Source organism: Dasypus novemcinctus, chromosome 19, assembly GCF_030445035.2.
Source record: "Dasypus novemcinctus isolate mDasNov1 chromosome 19, mDasNov1.1.hap2, whole genome shotgun sequence".
NCBI classification, from domain to species: Eukaryota; Metazoa; Chordata; class Mammalia; order Cingulata; family Dasypodidae; genus Dasypus; species Dasypus novemcinctus.
This window is the reverse complement of record NC_080691.1, coordinates 7632747-7653940: the sequence shown is the minus strand read 5'-3', so window position 1 is coordinate 7653940 and position 21194 is coordinate 7632747. Positions and strand designations below refer to the sequence as shown.

Below are 21194 nucleotides of genomic sequence, written 5' to 3'. Positions count from 1 at the left end.
TCATTCATTCACTCATTCGTCCGTCCATCCATCCGTCCACCCACTCATTCATTCATTCACTCATTCGTCCGTCCATCCATCCGTCCACCCACTCATTCATTCATTCACTCATTCGTCCGTCCATCCATCCGTCCACCCACTCATTCATTCATTCACTCATTCGTCCGTCCATCCGTCCGTCCACCCACTCATTCATTCATTCACTCATTCGTCCGTCCGTCCGTCCATCCATCCATCCATTCATCCATATAGCCCACAAACACTCGGGCACCTTGCCAAAGCTCCGGCGATGCCGCGGGGCACGAGGCTCGCGAAACGGGGCGTCTGGGACCCCGGCAGCAGCAGCAAGGCGCGCCGAGTCGTGTCATCGGCGCATGCGCGCCCGGGAGCCGTTTTCCCTCAGCTCCAGGAGCCCCGACACGAGGCCCCGAGCGCCCGCGTGCGTGCGCGCGCCCGCACCCCCCTCCCGCGCCCGACCGCGCACCCGGCTTCTTCCGGCGCGCCAGGACGACAGGCCCGGTAGCGCGCGCCCGTCTGCGTACGCGCGCGCGCCCGCGAGGCCACGTGGGAGGTGCGTCGCGCCGTTGTCCCGCCCCGCGCGCGCGCCGGCGTCGGCTGCGTCTCCGGGCATTTGAATTGCGCTTCCGCCATCTTTCCACCCCTCAGTCAGACGGGGCACGGAGACGCTTCTGGAAGGTAGCGGCCGGGCGGAGGCGCCGCGCCGGGCCGGGGAAGGCGGGCGGCGGCGGCGCGGGCCGGGGCCGGGCGGCGGGGGCGGGCGGCGCGGCCCGCGGGCCGGGCGCGGCGGGCGGAGGCGGCTGGCCGGGCCGCGGCGCCGGCCGCTTGGCGCGCTTTCTCCCTCACTTCCTCCCCGCTCTGCCGGCGCTCGGGGCCCGCCCGGCGCTGCGCCGCGAGGCCGGGGCGGCCGGGCCGGGGCGGCGCGACCCCGGGGGTGGGGGCGCAGGGCCCCGAGGCCGGCCCGCGGGCTCCCGGGCGGGCACCATGACCTGGCGGTTTCCGCCGCGCACGCGGGCCCGGGCGCCGGGCCTGCCCGCCACGCCCGCGTCCTGCTCGCCCCGCGCGGCTGCCGGCGCTCCCGGGGCGGGGGGCCGCGGCCTCGGGGCAGGGCCTCGCGCCCGCCGCCCGCGCGGAGGAGGCGCGGGCCCGCGATGAATGGGCGGCCCCGCGGCCCCGCGCCCCGCGGCCTTTGTGGGCCCGGCACGTGGACGGGCCCGCGGGGAGCGGCCGCGTCGCCCCGTCCCCGGGCCCCAAGGCGGCCTGTGCTTTTTCCTTCACAGAACCATCGCGATGGCTGCCCAAGGAGAACCCCAAGTTCAGTTTAAAGTATGTCGGCCTTCGGAATCGGGGTGTCAGGGAGGTGTGCAGGGGGAGTCTGGGGGAAGGGCGGCCTCAGCTAGGGAAAACCTTTCGTTAGCTCTCCGGAACAACCATTGTCAGCCCGGGAGCTGCGGGCACGTCAGTTCCCTTCATCTTTCTGATTTGGGAGGAAGGTCGCTTGTCCCTAGTCTAGATGAGCAAACGAGTACGGAAAGTCGCCTAGTGCAGGGGGGCTCCTTCATAGCTAACCTTTACGTGTTACCTGCCTCCTGGGTAAGTCACTATTTAGCTGGAAAGGAGGGGTGTTTCAATGACCACATCACTGGGATTCTAGAGTTTTAAATGTTTTGGATCTATCTCAAAAATTTTCCAACAGCTTGTATTGGTTGGCGATGGTGGTACTGGGAAAACTACTTTCGTAAAACGTCATTTGACCGGTGAATTTGAGAAGAAGTATGTAGGTAGGTGGGGAATCGCTGTGGGTGAAGATTTCTGTGACGTGGGTAAGGCCATTTACTAATCTGAGATGTTGGTGTTTCAGCTACCTTGGGTGTTGAGGTCCATCCCCTTGTGTTCCATACCAACAGAGGACCTATCAAGTTCAACGTGTGGGACACGGCTGGCCAGGAGAAGTTCGGTGGACTGCGAGATGGCTATTATATTCAAGGTAGGTATCTCGGTAACTTGAACGGTTTTTGGAAAGATTTGGTTTAGTCTCCGAGGTTATTTGCTGGTAATCAGATCTATTCCAGTCAATGTTGCTTCAGTACTGACCATCGGTACTGGAATTGCGGGATTCAGATTGAAAAAGTCATAACTGCTTCCAGGGCAAGAGGTGTGGGGACTATATGAAAAGTTGTTCTCTGTCATTTGATGGTGTGCTGCGTCATTCTAGGCACTGCTTTTAGGGCGGGGAACATGTGACTTATGCTGAGGCTCATAGTTTTTGAAACAATAAGCAACAGACAAGCAGTTGTCGCAACTTAAGTGTTTGAATACTTGGGTTCACTTATATATTTTGGTGGGTATCAGTGATTATTTCTGATCTGTTTTCATTAAGAAAGTAGAACTTTGACTAGATACTGGACCAGAGGAGCTAGGTTCTATATCTTAGACATGTTGTATTAGACAGGTAAACTAAAACAAATGTATATGACATTTTGCAGAATACATTTTCATAATGTTTAATTTAAAAACTGCAAAGGAAATAAATATTCATTGTTGGACCAAACAGAAGATTAATAAAGGGGAAAATCTTTTTGCTAAAGAATTGTTTTGTTATACATAGTCTGCAGGTTTTTATGTGTTCTTATATCCATTCCCACAAGTTACTATGTAGGCCTGAAGGTTTAGAAGTAGAAGCATGATATCCCCTGGTGTATTAAGCTACTTTTTAGGGATTTTTAAAAAATACAGATAATCGGGCCCTGCTTTAAGCCCTCAGAATATGGGAGGGGTGTTCTCTGGAATCCAAGTTTAACAATCTACTTGAGATGCTTTTTTAGGATGAGGCACTATTAACGATGAAGTTAGGAGTAGGGCTATCAGAGGACGACCCACAGTAGACCTGAGACTGCATTTCTAAATGATTCCTACTCCATAATTCCTTACTTTCATCTGTATGGTAAATTAAGGGTGGGTTTACTAGATGTGTAGTAAGTATAAATTTTTCTTTTCAGCCCAATGCGCCATTATAATGTTTGATGTAACATCGAGAGTTACTTACAAGAATGTGCCTAATTGGCATAGAGATCTGGTACGAGTGTGTGAAAACATCCCCATCGTGTTGTGTGGCAACAAAGTGGATATTAAGGACAGGAAAGTTAAGGCAAAATCTATCGTCTTCCACCGAAAGAAGAATCTTCAGGTTTGTTTCTCCAAAAGCTGAGTTACTGGCTCAGGACCTTAGGTACGGTTACCTAAAGGTCCATGAAACTGGTTTATAGATGTCTTTCTGATGTGCATATTGAAAAGAATATCACTTTTTTTTTTTTTTTTTAGCTTGGAATGTTCCTTAGAATAATTGCTTTGGTAACTAGTTTTTGTTTTATTTTTTAACTAATTTTTTTTTTTTTTAATAGTACTATGACATTTCTGCCAAAAGTAACTACAACTTTGAAAAGCCCTTCCTTTGGCTTGCTAGAAAACTGATTGGAGACCCTAACTTGGAGTTTGTGGCCATGCCTGCCCTTGCCCCACCAGAGGTTGTCATGGACCCAGCTTTGGCAGCACAGTATGAACATGACTTAGAGGTACCACGTTTACAGTTCACTCAGTGCTGTTAGAGTGGGTGTATTCTTGATGATTTTAATCTAAAGCATTATCATTTCTTTTTAATCTCTTTGTCTAGGTTGCTCAGACAACTGCTCTGCCGGATGAGGATGACGACCTGTGAGGAAATGAAGCTGGAGCCCAGCGTCAGAAGTCTAGTTTTATAGGCAACTGTCCTGTGATGTCAGTGGTGCAGCGTGTTTGCCACTTTATTATATAGCTAAGCAGAACATGTGCTTAATCTTTGGGATGCTGAACGAGATGAATGGGCTTCGGAGTGAATGTGGCAGTTTAAAAAAATACCTTCATTTTTTGGACCTGCATATTTAGCTGTTTTGGAACGCAATTGTTTCCTTTTTGAGTTTCAAATATAAGACTGCTGCAGTCACATCACAATATTCAGTGGTGAAGTCTTGTTTGTTACTGTCATTCCCATTCCTTTACGTTTAGAATCAGAATAAAGTTGTATTTCAAATATCTAAGCTAGTGAACTCATCCCTGTTTATAAGAGTTTCAAAACCACTATTAGGGAAATTTATGCCATGTTACTCTCCTTAGCTGTTATTATTTGAAATCTGTTAGGTTACTCACCCCTTGTTTCTACTTACTTTTGTACATTTGAATCATACCAACAAATTGGGTAGATATGACAGGTCAGCAGTGCTCTGTTTGGTAAGGAGTTTGTTAGTGTCCTAAAGCTAAAATAATGTCCACTTGCCTTCATTTTGCTGAATTAACGTCTAACTTGTGAAAAGTTTGTTGAAGATTTATATAGGAGTTGCCAAAAATGGCATGTGGTTTGGATATATCAAATATTTTAAGGATTATAGTTGAGGTGTTATTGGAGAGCATCTCAGCGTTGGTCAGTACCATACAGTTGATTACAGGAGCTTGAAGGAAGTTTCCTGTTGGAATGGATGCAACTTGTACGTAGTTGATTTTTGTTTTAAAGTTTATATTAAATGTAAAATTGGTCATCTAGGAAGATGTTTTTACTCTCTGGCTTCAACTACTCTGAAGCTTTAAAGATACTAAGGGTTTAAGTGGGACGCGACTTGGTGATTCCTCCCAACCTAAAGGGTTTTTGTGGCCTGTGCAAGTAAGAAACATAGACGAAGGAACGAGGTGCTGCCCCAGTGAAGGAGAGATGGGGCCAGAGGGAGTTCTAGGGCGTTTTGGTCAGTTTAAATGGCTTTCACGCTTAAAAATGAAGGTCTGTCTTGTCTACATTTTGTCCCATTCAGCACTACTGGAGGAAGCACCAGTCTTTGGCTACTCCAGGTTGCCTGTTACATAATTTCCTGTCTTAGGTAGGAATAGAATTCTATTAAAACTAAGAAAAGTGAAGTTGGACAAATGGTTGTAGATAGAAAAATACCTAGGTTAAAGATCTGGGTTGCTTTATATATGCTATGCTATATTCAATTCAGAAACAGTTTAACAGCTGATGAGATGAAAAAAGGTATGCTGCACCCCATAATTAGAATGAAGCCTTTTATTCCCGTCCTTTAACAAACATGACTGTGTAGGGTGTTTGTACAGCACTAACATTCTGCATCTTTCCTGTGGCAATTGACATTGGAGGCCACTTAATTCAATTGGTACAGGGTAGGGAAGCTACACCATTGGTTGGAAGGAATAATTTCTCAAAAGTATACTGCTTTTCCTGAGTTTCCGAATAATTCAAGTATTTGAATACTGTAGGGGACATTGAATAAGAGGAAGTGGGGGGGGGGGCGGAGTGGGAGGCTTTGTTTCTACCCATTTTATACAAGGCCAAAATTTTGCCTTCAAGTATTAGAGGGAAATTAAGAAAAAGCATAGTTGAGGTGCTTGTCCAGATGAAACAAGCGGCGTTAAGAACAGTAATGGTAAGATCATGTCTTTTATAAAAAACGCCGTCTTGGGTAGTTAATGTTGAGTAAATGGGAGTGGGGTTGAAGTTGGGTTTGACTTGATTGTGGATGAGCAAGTGACCTTGTGCTTCAAGGAGACCCACTCACTGCCATGTTAGGGCTTTGGGGATCCTGCCTAGGTCTAGGGGATTCGGAGGGGTTCCGGGGGATCCAGGTGTGGCAGGCAGGCGCTGTCCCAGCATCTTCAACCTTCAAGGTCGTGTGTGGGGGTTGAAATGTGCCCTTACCTCTAAACCTCACCATCAGTTAAAGGCTTAGTCATTCAAGAAGCAGATTTAGTTGTCGGCCCTGCAAGGTGGTATAACTGAGGACTCAGGCTAACCTGGTCATCCTGTAGCGAGGGTTTTACATCACCGCACCTTTGCAGATGCTCCTTCCCTTTTATTGAGGTAAATCCTAGTAGTTAACACTTTATATCTCATGAGTTGGTTTTTATTTCAGCTGGGTTATATTTCTTTGTAGCCCTGATCAAATGGTTTTGCATTTGTAATTATTTCCCATATTAATCTAATAAGGCAGGAATCCTGTTTGTACTTTCTCGTCTCTAGTGTTTTATTAACTGTCTTCCAGTACCCCTGAGAAGAGGATTTGGGGTAAAAGGTAGGGATGGAGTTGATAGGGAAGGGGAGGAGGAGGGCAGACAACTTTCTGCCACTATAGCAGTCAATTGAAAGATAAATTTCCTTCCTGGAGTTTGTTTACACTATCTGTCCAGCCCTGCTTGTTTTCTTTATTGGAGGGGGGTCAGTGTGGATAGTTGGGGACCTTGCTGGATCCTAACTCACTGAATTAAATTGATAGCTGTGGAGTCCATGAGGCCTTAGGTTTAGCCATAGGAATTGCAAGAGGAACCTTGAATTTTAATTTGTTTCAGTTCCCCGTCTTTAGTAGCAGATGTAAAGCATTCCATTTAATTTCTTTCATAATGTAGACAGTTCACTTATTCATTCCCTATATACCAAGCTGTATGCAGGGTGTGCTCCTGAGGCTTTCGTCTTAGGAGACTGGCAGCCAGAGAAATGAGTGTGAGCGCTCAGAGCGAAGCGCAGAGAGTACTTGGAAAGCACGGCAGTTACCTGTCTACTCAGGAGGCCGAGGAGGGGCCTGGAGATTTAGGAAGAGGGAAAGGTTTAGGGCACACAAGCTGGGCAAAGACCCTGAGGTGAGGGATGTGATGGGAGAGCGAGCCTGTGAGGTGAGGCTGGCTGGCAGGTGTGTCTGGGTTTTAAGCCAGCCTTTGACATTTATGGCACCGTGGGAAGTTGCAGAAGGGTTGGAGCAGCATTTCAGGGATTGTTGTGGCAGTGGTAGCGGTGCACATTGGAGTAGGCTGGAGTGGGTGGCTGGAGACCAGCGACACCCTAGTCCTGCCCTGTTTGGGTCCACCCGCCACACCGTGGCTGTGACACCCTCTTAACCCAGGACAGACGGGTCTGCTGAAGCCCACGGCAGTTGAGTGCTGGGCGCGTGTTCATCTTCTGGGCTTGTCGCTGAGACCTACCCGAGGCGTCAGGGCGAGGTTTGAGCTGTACTGCCTGTTTAAAGTCACTGATAGGAACCTTAGTGCCAGTTCACGGTGACAAGCCTCCATTAAGATGACAGTGGTCATTCGGTGTGATGCGTGAGGGACCCTCTTGGCATGGAAGATGAGAAACCAATTTAGGCAGTGTAGCTTGGGGCAGGGAGATGCTAGGCCGGCCTGCGGAGGGCTGGGGGTGAAAAGGCAGGTTGGGTTGAGCAGCCTTTGATGTTTGCTCCCCCGCATGTCTGACCCTTCCTGTTTTATTCCAAAGTGAAAAAAGAGTCATACACTTTATTAAAAGTTCAGGGATTTAAAAGTTAAAACAGTTACTACATTTTCCTACCACCCAGAGGTAACTGCAGTTGACATTCGTCATAGCCTTTGAACTATTTTTCAAAAAATGGATTAAATATTGTTTCATAACCATTTTTCCCACTTCTTTAAACAGGCTTTACAATGTCACATGGTTTTACACCCTTTTTAGTGATTATCTGTTAATCCATAGTTGGGGTGGACCATAATAATTTAGTCTGACAAATTCTTTAGTTCTTGTCAGCTTGAGTTTCTATTTCCTTTTGTGAAGCTTTCAGAGCATATTTAATTCTTAAAGGAAAACATTTCCAAATGCTTACAAACTCCTATGTTCTTTCACCTCCATGTACTACTCAAACTATCTTGTTTTTATAACTTTTTTTTTAACTTCTGATGATGTGTCCTGCTTTATAAAATCCTGATGGAAAGCCAAACATATATTAAAAGAAAGTGCATGTGTGTTTATTTTTGCCATGTTATCTTTAGTTTTATATGTCCAGCATTTGACATGTGGCTGATGCCAAGTTACTAATGCTGAATTAAACACCTCTTACTCAGTGGCTTCCTCGATGCCGTTGGCTCTGTGAAGTCAGTGTATGTGACGTGCTCACAGGCGTGGGAGGTGAGGCGCTCCTAGTCCTCTCCCCAACACTCATGTCCTGTTCCCGTCTGGAGCTCAGAAAATACTGCTTGGTGATGGCGAGACTGGGTTTATAGGGGAGAAAATCGGGGAAGATCAGGGTGACCAAAGAAAGCTGTGAAGAGAGGGAAATTGAAAGATTAATTAACATTACCAAAAAAACCAGACAACAAAAACAATGATCCAGATCCTACTAGGTCCAAATCCTCATGCAAATACATTAATTTATGGGAGCTAACTAAAGGTGTATTTTTAGCCTTTTATTCCCTTCTTATAACTCATTACCGCTGCAGCTAACCACTGCTACCTTGCCTGTGTAAGTGGTGGAGCTGAGATTACCTGCCCCTGTCTAAGACAGCTTTGGCCGTTTTGTTAATTATTGTCCCACCAGAACACGCTGAACAGTGGTTAAGTGTAGGGAGCCTTGCTCTTCGCATGTTCACTCCCCATCCCGTGGTTAAAGTTTGTCCCAGCACAGAAAATTAATGCACTGACCTTCACTTCCTCTGCCACTGATTCATCTCTTGGGATTGGGCCCTTTGCTACCCCTAACAAATTGGCTTTCTGTTAGCATGAAAGAAGGGTGTTCGGTTAGTAGGAGATGGTTTTTGGGTGGTCACTTTACTGGCACGTATTACCTTTATAAGTATTTGTTTTCCAAATAACTGATGTGACCAGTTCAACCATTCACTTTTTTTTTTTTTTTTACATAATTGAGCATTTTGTACATCTGGTTTGAAAAAATATGTATCTCAGAGATGATTTGGTCAAAAGTTTATGAAACTCATTTTAAAAGGCCGTTGTCTCCTCTTTTGGGACCTTAACTGGGTTCGTTAGACTCCAACTTGCTATAATTCAATAATGTTTAATGTAACAAGCACCCCAAAACCACTAAACAGCAAAGCTAGCAGCTTGAATGCTCGTGTCTGCCTCTAGTTTTCACCACTCACGGCCTCTTTGGGTAGTCACCATCCTGAGTCTGTCATTTTCCTCCCGTTGTCCATTTTATACGGGTTCCTCTGTGTATTGCCGAGATCCGTCTGTATTGCTTGTTTGCTGCTGTGCATTCCTGTTGGCTGCAGGACAATGTTAACACAACAATTCACTTTCCCCGTAGTAGGCCATAGGCTTGTTTCCAGGAGATCTGAGTGTGTGTCTGAGTGTGTAAACATTCACATATACTTCAATCTAGCCATTCAACTCCGTGGGTGCACACGTGTGTTTTCAGCTTCATTAATAATACCAAAGTCTTGTCCAGAGACGCCCAGTGCTGCCAGCAACACGCAAGGAACCTGGGCCACGTCGTCTCCGACACTTGGTCTTTCAGACTTTAAACTCTTGGCAAACTAGAGGCGGTACATTCTTTCATTGTGGTCTTGATGGGCATCCCTTGTCTCTAAGGTTGGACATCTCTTCACACGTTCATGGACTAAATGCATTTCCTCTCAGATGTCTGTTCGTGCCTTTGGTATGTTTCTCTATTAGGTAATTTGTATTTTTCTTTTTAAAAATTCTTCACTTGACGCTGTTTCTTCCCAGATTGTAACTTGTCTTCTCACTTTCTTTAAGGCTTCTTGATTAACAAAAGTTCTTAACTTTAATATGATCAAATTTATCACTTTTTCTTTTAGTGCTTTTAAGAAATTCTTTCCTACCCACTGATGAAAAGACATTCCCCTGTGTTTTATACTATACATTGAAAGGTTTTGACATCTAGATAAGTCTGGATCCATCAGCAGGTGACTTCTACATGAGTATGAGATTGAGACTTGGTTTTGCCTTTTTCCTCACCTAACCAGTTTTTCCAGTGGCTTTGAAGGACTGGCCATGTCTGCACTGACCTGATGTTTCTGTCATAAGCAGGTTGTCGTTCTCGGTGGAAGCCTGCTGCTGGGCTGGCGCTCCCTCCCACGTGGTGGGCGTGTTTCCCGCTCTGCCATCACACCGTCTTCATCACTGTAGTTCTGACGCTGCTGATGTTTGATAGGGCAGGTGCTCTCTCTGCTTTTCTTAAGAAGGGTTTTGGCTATTCTTGTTCCTTCCATGAAAATTCCATAGAAATCCTTCTTGGGATTTGTTTGGCATTAACACTGAATATACAGATGTTTTTGGAAAATCACTGTGGTTTGTTTTTTGGGGTAATTTTGAGGAATGGGCTTACTGGGTCAAAGAGTACATGAATACCAGGACTTCTAAGTAAGCATTATCAATTTGCTTTCTCCACTTGCTGAAAGCAAGGAAAGGGCAAGACTTGGCTGGCTCACCCTTCTAGCCCGAGCTCCTTCCTCAGTGTGTGGAACCAGGAGACTTTGACTCACCAGGCCAGCAGTGGGGGCACACCAGGCTCATCCCAACTCTTACCGGATTTTTCTTATGAAATCCTAACTGCACCAGCCCTGCCCAGGCGGCTGCCCTGGACCTGCCGGGCCCAGGGAACCACAAGCCAGAAGGGCAACCCAAGTTCAGTTCGCCATGCGGCTGTTTGGAAGAGCCCAGGAGAAGCCGCCGACGGAGCTGGTCAACAAATGGTCACTGAAGATAGGAAAGGAAAGGAGAGTAGTTGACAGGCACAGAAGAGACCCAAAGGGAAGATGAAAACATGAGCCGATCTGCAAAAGGCGCTGGGAAGGGCCAGAAGGATGGTTCAGGTCAGCGAGGTGGTCAGGTCAGGAAGGCCGTGAGCCAGCTGTGTGTGGAAAAGCGCACTTGAACCTGCTGGTGGGGGCCACGGCCCACCTGCCGGGCTGCGAGCGGCCGGCCCCCTGCGGCAGAGCACGGGGTGGTGAACCTGCAGCTGGGAGGCCCAGGCGCCCAGACCACCGTGCAGGGGCTGTCCAAGAGAGGCTCGAGGACACTGGAAGCAGGGCGGCCGGGAAGAAGCGGACACAGATGCGACTGCTTGAAATCACAGCAGGGGCCCGGGAAGGGCGCCTTCCGGAGGCCTGGGGAGGGGAGGCAGGGGAGGCCCCGGAGGCCCGCGCTCCTGCCGGCCCAGCCCCGCAGCCAGGCGCCACCGGGGGCACCCGCTCAGTGGGAGCAGCAGGGTGGCCAGGACACCCCACTCGTCGGGAGCGGCCCTTGTGCACCTCGCCTGTGTGAGGGCCTGGTGGGGGCCCCCTGCCGGCCCGGCCCCCTGCAGAGGCCCTGGGGGTGTCGGGTCCTGAGCGTCCTGTCCTTACAGGAGGCGGGTGCTTGGAGCGGGTGTGCAGGGGTGAGGGGTGAGGGTTCTGTCTCCCCATGAAGGTCTCCCAAGAACAGCGGTGATTGCTGAATGGCGAGGTGTCTGTAAAGCACTATACAGAGGGATTTTAATAAACTTCTTTAACCAAAACAACAAAAATTCTACGTGCGTCCCCAGCTGTAGATGGGGTTGAAAACTGACGAAGCCCCTGTGAGTAGCATTTGGCCCTGTGGTGTTCGCTTGTTTGGCTTTTTACTGTGAACACCTCTAAGCATAAGGGTCAAGAGGCCAAGTCCTGGCCCCCGGCCTCCTGGTCCTCGTCCCCTGCCCCCCCCTTCCTGGGTGCATTTTAAGGCAGCTCCAGACACCAGGACAGTAGGATGCTTCAGAGCTGGTCTTAAGTAACCCGGGGCTTGTCCTATACCCAGCAGCTCTCTCTCTCTTTCTTTTTTAAAGATTTATTTCTCCCCCCACCCCCCACCCTGTTGTTAGCGCTTCCTGTCCGCCCTCTGTCCATTTGTCGTGTGCTTGTCGTCTTTTCAGGAGGCCCCAGGAACCGAACCCAGGGTCTCCCATGTCGGAGGGAGGTGCCCAGTGGCCTGAGCCACCTCCATTCCTTGCTTGTTGTGTCTCATTGCATTTCCTCGCTGCGGCATCTTGTTGAGCCAGCTCACTGTCTTGCTTGTCTTCAGGAGGCACTGGGAACTGAACCTGGGACCTCTCGTGGTAGGCAGGTGCCCAACCGCTCGAGCCACATCTGCTTCCCCTAGCAGCTTTCTTACCTTCACTAAAACCCAGCCGATATTCAGTTTTCCTCATTTGTCTAAAAAATATAATTTAAAAAAATTATTGAGGTGATATTCACATAACAAAATTAACCCTTTCTAAGTGAACAGCTTAGAGTACGTTCACAGTGTTGTGCAACCACCACCTCAGTCTAGTCGAGAGATATTTCTACCACACCCAAGTCAAACTCTGAGCCACTAAGTCGTTCTCCCCATTCCCTCCTCCCCGTGGGCGCCGGCAGCCACCCACCTGTTCTGTCCCGTGGATTTCCTCTTTCTCGGTACTTCACAGAAATGGAATCACACAATAGGTGATCTTGTGTCTTGCTCCTTTCACTTGGTATAATGATTTTTTTAAAAGATTTACGATTTATTTCTCCCCACCCCCTTGTTGTTTTTCACTTGCTGTGTCTGCCCATCTCCCTTGTTTCTTTAGGAGGCATCGGGAGCCGAACCCGGGACCTCGGACGTGGGAGGGAGAGGCCCAGTCGCTTGAGCCACCTCTGCTCCCTGCTACGCTGTTTCTTTGTGTTTCCTCCCCCGTCTCTTGTTGCGTCATCTTGTTGCGTCAGCTCGCTGCCCATCGCTGCGCCTGCCCATCACTGCGCCCGCCCGTCTTCTTTCGCAGGCGCTGGGAACCTCCACTCCTGCTCTGCTGTGTCTTTCATTGTGTCCCCTCTTGTGTCTCTTGTTGCGTCAGCTCGCCATGCCTGCCTGTCACACCAGCCCGCTGTCTTCTCTAGGAGGCACCAGGATCCAAATCAGTGACCTCCCGTGTGGTAGGCAGATGCCCTGTCCACTGGGCCAAGTCAGCCGCCCTGTCTGAGCTTTCTTAAATGATGACAATTCCTTCTTGTTTGTTCCTATGCCATTTATTTGCTGAATAAACGGAATCATTTGTCCTGTAGAACTTCCTACATTCTGGATTTCAATAATTGTATCCTTCACTATTATTTAACGTATTACTCTATTTCCAGAATTGCCTGTAAATTAGTAGTGAGATCTAGAGGCTTCTGTAGGTTCATATGCCCTGTGTTTCCTTGTGCATCACATCAGTGAAGACGTGATGTCTGGCTGCCCTACTTTCAGTAATGTCAATCAGCTTTGAGCACTGCCCGGCCTGATGAGTCATCTGTTGTAAAGGTCCAGGAGCAGCTACAAACTACAATGCCATGATCATACTCAGCAAGTTTTACTTTGACACAATAGTATCAGCTAATAAATAGTCTATAATCAAATTTCTATGATTGTCTAGGGATGTCCTTTCTAGTTGCCATAACCTGGGGTCCTGTTAAAAGGCTGTGACTTGCAATAGTTGGCCATGTCTCTTTAGTATCCTTTAATCCAGACCAGTCCTTTGGCTTAGTTTACTTTTTCTTTTTTTTAATCTTTAATGACATTGGCGTATTAGAAGAGTATAGACTAACTGTTTTCCAGAAGGTTCTTCTATTTTGATTGTCTATTTTCTCATGATTAGGTTCAGGTTAAATGTTTTTAAGAAGGAATGGGAATCGTGATATGTCATCAGTGCATCATATCAGGCATATGATGTCACTTTATCCCAGTATTGGTAGAAAATGGGAGCACCTGGTTAAAAGTGTCCAGCAGGTTTCTCCACTAAAAATAACTCTTTACCCCTTTTAATTAATGAGTAATCTGTAGGATGATACTCTGAGACCATGACTAGCCTTTCCCAACCCTCTTCACACTGATTGCTCTCTCTTGTCCTTCCTCAAGTCTACCGTTACCGTCCGTCCACAGTGAGAATGTTGGGTTCCCAAAAACATCCATTAATTTTCTTATTTGCTCAATCCTGCAATACACAGAGAATTATTTTATAATTGCTATCAACAACAAATGTAATAAATTCAAGATTTCTTGAATATCCTTAAAATATGTTCCACTAAGAACTCTGCATGATTTTTCTTTAAATCTACAACTTATCTAATAATTTTTTTAAAAAAGTTATGTCTCACTGAGTTGTACCATCTGAGTACTGTGTTAAAAAGTTAATTGGGGGCGGTAGACTTGGCCCAGTGGTTAGGGTGTCTTCCTACCACATGGGAGGTCCGCAGTTCAAACCCTGGGCCTCCTTTACCCATGTGGAGCTGGCCCATGCGCAGTGCTGATGCATGCAAGGAATGCTGTGCCACGCAGGGGTGTCCCCCGCATAGGGGAGCCCCACGCGCAAGGAGTGCGCCCCGTAAGGAGAGCCGCCCAGCGCGAAAGAAAGTGCAGCCTGCCCAGGAGTGGTGCTGCACACACGGAGAGCTGACACAACAAGATGATGCAACAAAGAGACACGGATTCCCGTGCTGCTGACAACAGAAGCGGTCAGAGAAGACGCAGCAAATAGACACAGAGAACAGACAACTGGGGGGGGGGGGTGGAAGGGGAGAGAAAAAAATAAATCTTAAAAAAAAAAAATTGGATTATTTTCCTCTTCTGTGTTACCAATGTTATATTTATTTAAGTTTATTTATTATTGTGTGTATTAAATCTTAAGATTTCCCCCAATCCTTAAGATTGATTTTAGTTTTAAGGGTTTTTAAAAATTTATTTTATTTGTTTCTCCCCACCCCCTCACCGTTTTGCTGTGTGCCGTGTCTTTAGGAGGCGCTGGGAACTGAACCTGGGACCTCCAATGAGGGAGGGAGGTGCCTAATCACTTGAGCCACCTCTGTTCTGTGTTTTGTTGTGTCTCTCATTAGGTTTTTTCTTTCTGTGTCTCTTGTCCCGTCAGCTTGCATCAGCTTGCTGCAACTGCCTGTTGTGTCAGCTCGCTATCTTGCTTGATTTTCTTTAGTAGGCACAGGTAACCTTTACTCTCTACTTTGTTGTGCCTCTCATTATGTTTTTCTTCTTGTGTCTGTTGTTGAGTCATCTTGTTGCGTCAGCTTGCTGCGCCTGCCTGTCAGGCCAGCTCGTGTCTTCTTTAGGAGGCACCAGGGACCCAACCACAGGCCTCCCATGCGGTAGGTGGGAGCTCAGTCACCTGAGCCACACCTATTTCCCCAGTTTTACTTTTTGAGTATGTAAAATGTTTCAGTACAAATTAGCAGGTAATCTCTTTTTTTCTCTTTCCCCCTCTTTCTCCTAGTATTTGATTTAAAGTAATATACTTTACTCCCAGTTAAACATTATAAGGCAATTAGCAATCCAGTTTTACCTTTAGTGTGCTCTCTCCAGCCAACCCCCTTTTAAACCTTTCTTAAATTGGGATAAAACAGAGTTCAGTAAAGTACACAAATATGTATTATTCTTTTTGATGATTGTGCTGTATCTACATTGTGAGTGCATATGGCTATTATATCATTACATGATTCTGTCCCTTACAACTATTGCTTAGTCTTAATTCCACAAGTAAATATATATTTGATGCTTACCAAAAGTAATATCATTGCCTCCTCAGTCATTTTGGTTGCCTTAAGCAGCATGTCATTTTGGCTATATTAGGGCCATTTTAGGATTGATTTTCCCAGATAGGCATGTGACCTTTCAACATGAAAAAACATCTAGAAATACACTTTTTAGTACCATTCTGTTGCATTGTGCCCTTCTTCAGTGCCTCATACTGAATGTGTGTTAGAGTATCTGTCCTTATCTTCCATACTGACCCTTCCTTTTGAATTAATTTCATCTCTTCACTGAAACTTTTTTCAGTTTTATTAAGTTATAATTGAAATATGTGAAAATCAAATCTTTAAAGTAATTCTGAAGACTTCCCTTTTGGAATTGTAAAACTATAATTGACTCCTACATTCTTGTGAAATAGATATTACAGACATAATATATAAGTAACATAATTATCTTATAATTAACCATTGAAACAGAGAAACAAAAATGATTTTCTTTTGGTTATTGTAAAAAGAAAAATCACCCTAACTAGTAACAGTAGATTATCCCCCAAATTAAACTAGCATTATACAGCATCCTAAAAAACCTTGCATGAACTCAGAAAGAAAATATATACGAAGAAATGGGAAGTCTTCTGGGTTGCTCACCATTCCTCTCTGATTTTACAGATGGCAAAACGTTTGAAGTAGGTCCAGTAGAGAAATAAGGCTGGGGTTTCCTGTGAAAACATCAGTGAAAGCATAAATGCGAGCTCTGTTATGCATATTACAAAACAAAACCTCTCCCGACTCCTGCGCAGAAGGCGAGCCACACAGCCCACTGCAGCGGGTCCCGCGAGTGCTGGTGGCTGCTGGGCCCGCCCCGCCCGCCTGGGGGTGCCTTTAGAGCCTTCCTTGGGCAGAATTCCTTACACCCCGCAAGGAGACTCACCTGCTCTCCTACCTGCCGGAAACACCTGCCAACATCACATCCTTCAGAATGCTGTACAGCTGAATAGAAACTAAACTTCTTGGGATTTTAAGGAAAGTTTGGGTTCATCATTCCACCTCACACTTTTTCTATTTTTTTAAAAGGTTTATTTATTTATTCCCCGCCCCACCCCCCACCCCCCGTTGTCTGCTCTCTGTGTCCATTTCCTTGTCTTCTTCTGTGTCTGCTTGTATTCTCTTAGGCGCCTCCAGGAACTGATCCTGGGATCTTCCAGAGTGGGAGAGAGGCGATCATTCTCTTGCACCACCTCAGCTCCCTGGTCTGCTGCGTCTCTTATTGTCTCTCCTCTGTGTCTCTTGTTGCATCATCTTGCTACACCCACTCTCCGTGTCGGCTGGCACTTCTGTGCGGGCGGGGGCAGCATTCCCACGCAAGGAAGCATTCCCACGCAGGGCGGCATTCCCACATGGGCCGGCACTCCGTGTGGACCAGCTCGCCACATGGGCCAGCTTGCCTTCACCAGGAAGCCCTGGCCATCGAACCCTGGGCCTCCTATATGGTAGACGGGAGCCCAAAAGTTTCAGCTACATCTGTTTCCCACACTTTTTCTATTTTGTGATATAAGTTTGAGGCCTGCACTTTTAGAATCCAATGTCAAATCTACCTTGATCTTTTCATGCCGGCCAAAACTCTGTGGTGGCAGCCAGCAACTCTGTTTAATTCGTGTGAAAACTCAGCTTGGGTGTTCAGGTTTCATACGTGTTGTAGAGACTTCAGTGTCTGCCAGTTACTACAGTTTAGACCACATGCTTAGCAGACATTTTAGTGTGGAAACACCTGAAATTGGCAATTTGTTTTCAAGTAGTTTTTCTTGAACGTTCTTCTTTTTCCCTCTAAAATGGTATCCCACTCTCTTCTCAGTAACCACTTCCATTTTTCACCCCAGAGTGTATCCCCTCTTGGATTTTTCACCTTCATCTTCAGTTCAAATGACTTTGACCTGTGTCTCCAACTTGCTTTTTTTACGTGCTCAGTGTGGCTTTTGTAAAAATTCACTTTTATTTATAAACACTGTATACTCACCAAACAAAAGTTTCCCCTTCCTCCTGTCCTATCTCCTGTGCTCTACTTTCTGTCTCTGTGGGTTTGCTAATTCTAGATACCTCACAGGAGTGACATCATGCAGCATTTGTCTTTATGTGCCGTGCTTATTTCCCTGAGCATAATGTTTCTAAGGGTCATGCATGCTGCAGCTGCCTCAGGACTTCACTCCTCCTTACGGCCAGATAATATCCACTGTGTGGAGAGACCACATTTTGTTGACCTGTTCATTTGTGATGGACACTTGAGTTGTTTCCACCTTTTGGCTGTTGTAAATGATGCTGCTCTGAACACTGGTTTACAGGCATCTGTTTGAGACCTTGTTTTCACTTCCTTTGGGTATAGGCCTAGGAGTGGAATTGCTGGGTAATATGGTAATTCTATATTTAACTTTTTGAGGCTCCACCATATTGGTTTCCACAATGGCGGCACCATTTTACACTCCCACCAACAATGCCTAGAGTTCCAATTTCTCTGCACCCTCTCCAACACTTATTTTCCCATTTTAAAAGTAATAGCCTTCCTTGTGTTTGTGAAGAAGATATCTTGTGGTTTTTATTTACATTTCCCAAATGGCTAACAATGTTGAGCTTCTTTTCATTTGCTTATCGGCCATTTGTATTCTCTTTGGAAAAATATCTGTTTAAGTCCTTTGCCTATATTTTAATTGGGTTGTTTATCTTTTTGTTGTTGTGTTGTATAAGTTCTTCATATGTTCTGGATATTAAGTCATCAGATACATGGTTTGCAACAATTTTTTTCCCATTCTGTAGGTTGCCTTTTCACTTTCTTGATAATGTGCTTTGATGCACAAAAGTTTTTAATTTTTATGAAGTTGACTTTGTCTATTGTTCCTTTTGTTGCTTGTGCTTTTGGTGTCAGATCTAAGAATCCATTGCTGAATTCCAGGTATGTTAATTCTAAGAGAATTTTATAGTTTTAGTTCTTATACATAGGTCCTTGATTCATTTTGAGTTAATTTTTCCATATGGCATGAGACTGGGGCCTAGCCTCATTCCTTTGCCCGTGTATGTCCAGTTTTCCCAGCACCGTTTGTTGATGAGACCATTCTTTTCTGATTGCTGTACTTGGCACCCTTAATGAAAATCAACTGTTAGATGTATGTGTCTGTTTCTCTACTCTCAATTCTATTCCATTGGTCTATTGGTCTTTCCTTATGTCAGGACCACACTGGTTTGATGACCTTGGCTTTGTAATATATTCTGAAATCAGGAAGTATGAGTCCTCCAATTTTATTCTTTTTTTTTTTTTTAAAGATTTATTTTTATTTATTTAATTCCCCTCCCCTCCCCCGGTTGTCTGTTTTCTGTGTCTTTTTGCTGTGTCTTGTTTCTTTGTCTGCTTCTGTTGTCGTCAGTGGCACAGGAAGTGTGGGCGGCGCCATTCCTTGGCAGGCTACTCCCTCCTTCGCGCTGGGCGGCTCTCCTTATGGGTGCACTCCTTGAGCGTGGGGCTCCCCTACACGGGGGACACCCCTGTGTAGCATGGCACTCCTTGCGCGCATCAGCACTGCGCATGGGTCAGCTCCACACGGGTCAAGGAGGCCCGGGGCTTGAACCGCGGACCTCCCATGTGGTAGACGGACGCCCTAACCACTGGGCCAAAGTCCGTTTCCCCAATTTTTTTCTTTTTCAAAATTGTTTTGTCTATTTGGGGCCCTTTGTATTTCCATCTGAATTTGAGGATCTGCATTTCCATTTCTGAAAAAAAAAAAGACTGCTGAAATTTTAATAGGGATTGTGTTGACTCTGAAGTATTGACATCATAATGATATTAATTTTGCCATTTATTTAGGTCTTAATTTCTTTCAGCAATTTTTTTTGTAGTTTTCAGTATAAAAGTCCTTCACATTCTTAGTTAAATTTATTGCTAGATTTTTTTTATTCTTTTAGATGCTATTGTAAATGCAATTGTTTTCTTAAATTTCCTCTTGTTTGTTCATTTTGAGGGTATTATGTGTTTACCTTGCACCTTGCCACTTTGCTGAATTCATTTTTTAGGTCTAGGAGTTTTCTTGTAGATGCTGTTGGAATTTCTTTATATAAGATAGTTTTACTTCTTTCTTTCCAATATGAATGCCTCTTATTTCTTTTTTTTTTTTTTTTTAAGATTTATTTGTTTAATTTCCCCCCTCCCCTGGTTGTCTGTTCTTGGTGTCTATTTGCTGCGTCTTGTTTCTTTGTCCGCTTCTGTTGTCGTCAGCGGCACGGGAAGTGTGGGCGGCGCCATTCCTGGGCAGGCTGCTCTTTCTTTTCACGCTGGGCGGCTCTCCTCACGGGCGCACTCCTTGCGCGTGGGGCTCCCCCACGCGGGGGACACCCTTGCGTGGCACGGCACTCCTTGCGCGCATCAGCGCTGCGCATGGCCAGCTCCACACGGGTCAAGGAGGCCCGGGGTTTGAACCGCGGACCTCCCATATGGTAGACGGACGCCCTAACCACTAGGCCAAAGTCCGTTTCCCTCTTATTTCTTTTTCTTGCTAATTGCTGAATAGCAGAGGTGAATCGGGCACCCTCGCCTTGTTTCTCATCTTAGGATGAGAGCTTCAGTCTTTCCCCATCAAGCCTGGTGGCTGAGGGTCTTTAATGAACGCCCTTTCTCAGCTGGAGGAAGTTCCCTTTGATCCTAGCTTTCTGAGTGTTTTTTTTACCATGTTGAATCTTGTCCGCTGCTGCTTCTGCATCAAGATATAATCTCGTGTGGTGTTTTTTGTTTTTTTCTTTCCTTCGTTTAACTTATATGATAAATTACACTGAGTGGTTTGCATATGTTAAGCTACCTTTTCATTCCTGGGATAAATCCCACTTGGTCATGGCATATAATTCCTTTAATAATCTGTTGGATTCAGTTTGCTTGCATTTTGTTGAGGGTTATTATTTTTTCTATATTCATAAGGAAAATTGGTTTATAATTTCCTTCTCCCATGATGTTTTTATCAGACTTGGTATCAGGGTAATGGTGGTCTCTCAGAATGATTTAGGAAGTGTTCCCTCCTCTTGAATTATTTGGAAGAATTTAAGAAAGATTGGTTTTAATAATTCTTTAAATCTTTCATGGAATTCATCAGTAAAGGTCCTGGACATGCCTTTGATGGAAGGTTTCTGATTATTGATTCAGTATCTGTACTTGTTATAAGTCTGTTGATATTTTCCATTTCTTCTTGAGTTAGATTAGGTAATTTATGATTTCCAGTAATTTCTCCATTTCTTCTACATTATCTCATTTGTTGGCACAAATAGTATTCTCTTATATCACTTAATAGAGATAACCATTTTCATAGCTGATTTTAATTATTTGCATCTTTTCTCTTTATTTGCATCTTGTCAAATTTATTGATTTTGTCAAAGAGCCAACTTTAATTTTTATTCTTTCACTTGCTTCTCTGTCCTCTGTTTAGTTTATCTCTGCTTTAATCTTTATTATTTCCTTCATTCTCACTTTAGCTTTACTTTGCTCTTCTTTTTATAGTTCCTATAAGATGTGAAGTTGGGTTATTGACTTGAGATCTTTTTTAATATAGGCGTTTAGATGTTCATAGGTATAAATTTCTGAGCACTACCTTGGCTACATCCAGTAAAACTTACAGGATAGTTGTGTTCCCATTTTAATTAATCTCTGATTATTTTCTAATTACTTCTTTAACCTATTGGTTGTTTAAGAGTGTGCTGTTTGATTTCCACATATTTGTGAACTTTCCAGTATTCCTTCTCTTCCCGATTTCTAGCTTCATTCCCTTGAGTTTGGAGAAGTTGCTTTGTATGATTTCAATATTTTAAAAATCACTGAGACTTGTTTTATGACTTAACACATGGTCTATCCC

At 45.4% G+C, this 21194-nt stretch overlaps 1 protein-coding gene across 1 annotated transcript; it reads left to right on the top strand.

Annotated features, from left to right (window-relative positions):
- The first annotated feature begins 391 nt into the window (after positions 1-391).
- Positions 392-7824, top strand: RAN (RAN, member RAS oncogene family). The gene is made up of 7 exons (XM_058281208.2): positions 392-696; positions 1299-1344; positions 1715-1799; positions 1880-2005; positions 3018-3205; positions 3420-3590; positions 3689-7824. Exons 2-7 carry the CDS (start codon positions 1309-1311, stop codon positions 3731-3733), a joined length of 651 nt encoding a protein of 216 aa, XP_058137191.1. The 5' UTR covers positions 392-696; positions 1299-1308; the 3' UTR covers positions 3734-7824.
- The last annotated feature ends 13370 nt before the right edge of the window (positions 7825-21194 follow it).

Bases quoted from the DNA above. Each gene is read 5' to 3' on its own strand.
- RAN (XM_058281208.2), top strand. From the start codon at position 1,309: ATGGCTGCCCAAGGAGAACCCCAAGTTCAGTTTAAA. The intron at 2,006-3,017 runs GTAGGTATCTCG...TTTTCTTTTCAG, and splicing joins AGATGGCTATTATATTCAAG to CCCAATGCGCCATTATAATG. The intron at 3,591-3,688 runs GTACCACGTTTA...CTCTTTGTCTAG, and splicing joins AGTATGAACATGACTTAGAG to GTTGCTCAGACAACTGCTCT.